Here is a 6,111-nt window from a genome sequence, read left to right as displayed (position 1 = left end):
TCAGTGTGAAGGCCTTGGGTTTGATCTCCACTACTGAAGAAAAAAAAAAAAACCCTAAAGTGTGTGAGACTCAGCCCACACTTTACACAGCATGGGGAGGAGGATGGCGGCGGAAGTGGTCTCAGAGAGAAAGTTGCAGAGAGAAAGTTCACCCACAGAGGTGCCTTCCTCTCTCTCAGGTTCATTTCCTAAAAGGAAACCCAGGATTCTTCCTTTGCCCCTCCTCTGCCTGGGGATTTTCTGTTCTATTCCCACAGAGCATGAAGTGTTGTAAAAAGTATAAAGAATAGCAAATGGCACATTGCAGAGAGGACCAACACATCACAAATACCACTGAAGAACAGATGGTCCAACTGCAAACCCCCCAAAGACTGACATCTGCGTGGCAGGCAACTGCCTGAGTCAGATAGTAGCAGCTTTATAGTTTTCCCTATTCTACCAAAACGAATTCCTAACACTGTCCTTTGCCAACTGAATACTATATACAAGAGTTGACTCTATGATTTCAGTTCAGTTTGTTTTTATATTGTCTCCAAGGACATCATTACTTATTGCTTTTCAGTTCCAAACTGCCCCTCCCCGCTCAGGATCTCTCTGTGGTACCAGACTGAACCCTAAGCATTTCTCCTTCTTTGGGATCATGGTGTTAAGAATGCAGAAGGAATGGTTTGGGGTGCCACGTTCTGCTTTGTGGTGTGGCCCATCATGCACACATGTGGAGATGTCTGCCGGTGCCTCCCCAGCGTGCTCACAGGAAGCGTTCATTCCTCAGACACCATGTCCCTCGCCTAGCATGCCCACCACGTTGTGGTGACCCTCACAATGGGCCACAGGCTGAGGAACACCGGCTCCCTTTGTGTGCTACCCACTCAGAGCTGTTTCCTTGTGCTTGCCAGCCACAGGTAGCTCTGCCCTGGGACACGTTGACAACACACCTGCCCCTCAGTGGGCTGAATCCACCTTCCGTCTAGCAGCTCCGAGCCCGAGCCACAGGTGGGCTCTCTACCTAAGCTTCTCTTCCATGGCTTCTCTCTCAGCCCTTGCTTACCCTTTGGAGTTCTTTTATTTTCATCAGCTCTGCTATCTTATGACAGGTTAAAAATTCTTTATACTTAAGCTGTCCCAAGTCTTTGTGAGATTTCCATCCTGACTGGACCCGGATTGATAAAATAGACCATATTTTCCTATTCCTAATTTATATCATCTATTATAATGTTCATACTTCTAAAGAGCACTAAAAGCCTCTCTATATAGGCTCAACTATTAATAAATTCACAAGGATTTATATCTTTTCTTGGGGCAGAAGTATTGAGTTCTCTTTGGCTCCAATTTGCTTGTTGAGTTCATTTTTATTCAGTGCTCATAATGGTGCCAGAAAAACTATGTAGCATATGAATTTAGTAGAGCACAATGAATGGTAAGTTTTAGGTGACGAAATCACAGTTTAACTCATGAAGTTCACACTTGATAAGCTCCGTGGATTCTTCTGCTGTTTTATTCAGGGAGACCTAACACTGTCAGGATTCTTAAATAAACAGGGACAGAGGAAGCTTCCGGGTCAGATGACATCGATGTAGGGTTACACACAGGCAGACTTTTATTTATGCAAAAGCCAACATTGTTATGATGTACTGGAGTCCCACTTACTTTTCCACATACCAAGAGGACGCCAGGGGAGGGGTGTCCAGCAGTGTCAGACCAGGGTCAAAAAAGAGATAAAAGACACACCTGGAGATATTACAATCTCCTAAAATGAGTTAAAGAATCTATGAGACTTTAAGGTTAAAACAGAACCAGCTGTGTGAGCTTTGTAAGCAGAAGAAAAAAAGGAAATGAAAGTTAGATTTGAACTAGGGAGCAAATGTAGTTTAGAATATAAAAAACCAATTTTGAATCCAATTAGGAAAGATTGGAGAAAAATACAGAAATTTTGTTATTTGAAATATGAATGCACAAGAGACAGTGTCAATCAATTCATGGACCAGCATAGAACTGGTTTGCCTTGGGAAATATATTTGCCATAATTGAGATGAAGAAAAAATACACCCTCTGAATTTAAAATTGTTTTATTTTTCTCCCTGAGGTCAGTATTCAGTATTTTCTGACATGGAAATATTTTAATGCTCTAAATAATTGCTCCAGCTTTATTGTGTACAATTACATGCGGTTATAGACAGGAAAAATTGCTCTCTCTGCAAGATTTCATGCAGTAGATTTCTTAGATTGCTCAGGATTTTGGGCCAATCACCAAACCCCTTGCTTTTCTTCCACTCCATATCCAAGATGCAGAAGGCACACCTTTCTTTCTAACTGATTCAGGCAATTTTGCTACTTACTCAGCTTCTAAATTGTGGAAGGAAGAGTAATGTTCAGTTATGTTCCATAAACCAAATAGTTTATTCTAAATTCTTTTCATAACAACAAGTGCGGGAATCAGATACATGCCGCATCAAAAACAACATGCATAGTTCTTTAGTGTAATAGACAGGCTTTTGGGCTTGGGGCTAAGTTAAACCTCACTCAGGTAGCCTAAAGCCCAATCCACCTGAGATTTGTGAGGTAGCCATGTGTCCAGCCCCTTTCCTTTGTTAAATTTTAAATACTGCACAGGAACCATTTTCCCTATGAGGCTCCCACACTTGGGATGAAACCTTCTCTGACGAATTTTGGCATCCTATTAATTAGTGGTTATGAGTGGGAGCTGCTCTCGCTCAGCAACTCCTATTCTGCCATCAGTCAAGTGTGATTCTGTAATAAATTTCCATGAGACAAACTATTTCTGGTAATTCTCTCTAATTAACACCAGGCCTGCTAATAATACATCAGTACCTATGTGCTTCTGATATAACCAAGATCTTGTCTGAGAGTACTCAAAAAAGGAAACCTCCAACCTAAATTAAGCTTTTGCTGGCAAAAGGATTTTATGTCACTCTGTTAGAAAACCTTTGATAATCTTATATTGGGGCCATTTTGACCAGAAAAAAAACACTGAAAGACAGGAAGGCCTGCTGTGGATTGAGCCCTGAAAAGGGATTTATTGTGAGCACACAGTTGAGACTTAAGCCTATAAATCTTGTCCCGGATTACTGTTTCTTAACGAAGGAATGACAGATCTCTTATTTTGTTGGTGCATTTTAATGTGCAATGATGTGATTGATAGAAACCAAACAGCAACTAATAAAATGTCAGATGCAGACTAGATGCCCTTAAAAGGCTGGCTTCTGGAGTTTAATATACTGTGAGCAAATACAGTTGAATTTCTCTCTTATTCCCAATATACCACCTGCAGCAGAAACATTTTCTTACCTTTGCACAGCTGGAAAAAAAAAATCTCACTTCAGTCAATAAACAAACCAGGAAGAGTGAGCCTCCCTAGTTATGAAGAGTCAGCTAATGAGATCGGGATGAGTTACACATAAAGTAATGCACCCTGGCTAATGCAAAATGTGAAAATGTACATGCTGATTTATGTTGTTTACGATCTATAAGACAGCATAATGTTGGATATGACAAGCTATTCCAATAAATAATTTCAGCAACAAACTTTTTAAAGAGAAATGTATCTATTAATTCACAAACACTGTACATATTCTATTCACAGACCATAACAATGTATACAAGCAGAATAAATGTAATAGTATTTTCAAATGTTCCATTTCTGAGAATTCTGATGGGCCAATGGACTCTTCAAGGAATTATTTATTACATCTTATCCTATCCTGGGAATAGGAAACAGACCCCCCATAATTTAATGGAAACTTCGTACTCCAAAAGAAAAACCAGGAGAGCTTATCTATGCCATTGCAGTCATTTACTGAGTATGTGCACATTAAGGTATCACTCTACTGATTATATTTCCCATGTGATTTTTCACTAGACAAGGTGCCCAAAAGCAAAAGAGCAGACGAATGCAAACTTAAAAGTTAAATAGACGACAGATTAGCAGATGAAGCAAATTATACATTAAGAATCCAATTCAAACTCTTGGTGGCAGGAGTATAAACCGAAGCTGGGTCAGATTAGTGGGAAACCCTTCTGTGTGTTTTGCATAACTAATGCCAAATGCCACAAAAATTCAAGTGCTGGATTCACACTTGAATAAGAGGAAAGAAAGGAAGTATTTTCTATAAAATGTTCCTAATGTACTGTCCCTTCAAAACGGCACATATTTGTTGTGGATAATTTTAAATATCATGCTACACTAGCATGTTGAAGATTTTAACTGTTATTTCTACATGTTTTTATGTAACCAAATATTAGGTCTCATTTTTAAACTCTAATCAATCAATAGGAAAATGTATGTTACTATACATATGAGTAGAAGGGATAATTTTCAATTTGTTACCTTAGTGGGCAACACGTGAGTCTAGACCACAGACACATCTGAAGCCATCACTAAACTTCTGAAAATGATAAATCCAAGTAGGGGAGATTTTATTCATGTTCTAGAATATTCACCTCTGTCTTAGCAAGTATAGCATCCGAAAATATACATCCAGAGAGACTAAAACTCAGTGCTCTACAGTGAAAAAAGAATAAAAATGCTCAGGGAGCCCACCAGAAGGATAAAGTGCTCTGCCAGTTTTTAAAAATTAATGTTGGTGAATTAAATATGGTATTCCTTACTGGAAAATACAGGCTCTTCTGCAATATGGTCAATATTTATATCACAGGATGAACTTCTTTAGGAACAGATAGAAAACCTTGCCACAGAAAAGATGAACAAAGCACAGAGAAAAGTGATAAATTAGGAAGCAACCCTTTTGGGGATTAAAATGTAGAGAAATGTTCCATGAATAACATGTAGGATGAAAGGTCTAATAAAAATGATACCCTTACAGAAAGATGACTTTACAGCAATCAGATGAAATAAAATTCTTGCAAGAAAATAGTCAAATGCCATTAAATCAAATACTATCAAGGCAAAACTAAACCACAAAAAACTATCATATCAAAACAAAACCCCCAACATTTTGTATTGTAGAAAGGAAAAGACTGACATTAAAGATGCACATCAGCCAGCAAGTTATCTGTAGGTGGTTTCTGCAGCAATGAGATTTAATGCAAAATTTAGTTCCAGCACTTCATTTTAAAGAAACTTCCTGCCTCCCTACATAATGCAGGGTGAGGAGGTAGTCAGGGTTGCTACTGCAGAAGCATTCAGTTTGCTACTTCGGGTCACCCCTTCCTATTCTTTTATCCCCGGTTAATTATTATCTGCATATAAAATAAACCTGTTAGACCATAAATTAACAGCTTTCAGGACAGACGTCCTGCAAGTTCTCAGCGAGGTTAAACAAATATTGCAGCTTAAAGCCTCCTCTATAGCAAACATGCACACAATGGAAGTGAAGTTCTTGGTGAGCAATGGGGCAGGAAGGACTTGGGGATTCTGTCTTGACTTTATAAGCACCTTGCTCCAAACAAGATTTAATTATAACAGTGGGATCATGGGCTTTGCTCCATTTTAGAAAACAGAGGAAAACTATCAAATGCCACACACAACCTGTTCTCTCACTGGACAAATATCAGCAGGACCCACAGTGTTTAGTAGAGTAGTTTCTATCTCCATGTGGCATTTATATAATTCTTTGCACAAAAAAAGGAAAACAAATTAGAGACCAGTCTGAGTAATTAATCACATTTCCATCCTATATGACCAAACCTCTGTGAATAAAAGATTTCCAGACTTCATGATCAAATTTGGAAGTGGTTCACTCATCACTGAGAAAACTACCAAAAAAAAAGTCTAGATTTCATCATAAACCCCAAGCCAATTCTAATATAGAACGAGGAAAAGAAAACCATTCTGCATAGTAAGCGCTCTGATCTTTGACCAGTAGCCCAACTCTAAAAATGATCTGATTTACAATCTGAAAAGGAGGAAATGTATTTTTTGTTTGTCTTTTTAAAGGTACAATCCTCTTATTTACCATAAACCATGTCCCTTTTTATTGGTTCATTTTAAAAAAGAAAAAACTGTTATTACTCCTAAGTATTTCATTAGCTCTGTTTCATTATGAGGAAAGGGAAACACTAAGGTTTGACTAATACAGGGGATAAAGCCTACACCATGATTGAAATAGTCCCATTTTAATAAAGGCAAATATT

At 38.4% G+C, this 6,111-nt stretch overlaps 1 protein-coding gene across 1 annotated transcript in view; it reads right to left on the bottom strand.

Annotated features, from left to right (window-relative positions):
- Positions 1–869: 869 nt before the first annotated feature.
- The window catches only part of LOC104875803 (PDZ and LIM domain protein 5-like), a 61,003-nt gene continuing 55,761 nt past the window's right edge, over positions 870–6,111 (bottom strand). Inside the window, 1 exon segment of the mRNA XM_010643524.1 lies at positions 870–935. Within this exon segment, the coding sequence (XP_010641826.1) occupies positions 870–935 (66 nt within the window).

The sequence above is a fragment of the Fukomys damarensis genome, unplaced genomic scaffold, assembly GCF_012274545.1.
Source record: "Fukomys damarensis isolate Sample0158 unplaced genomic scaffold, DMR_v1.0_HiC HiC_scaffold_44, whole genome shotgun sequence".
Lineage (NCBI taxonomy): Eukaryota > Metazoa > Chordata > Mammalia > Rodentia > Bathyergidae > Fukomys > Fukomys damarensis.
Note: the sequence above shows the minus strand (reverse complement) of the source record. Positions and strands in the feature narration are given on the sequence as shown.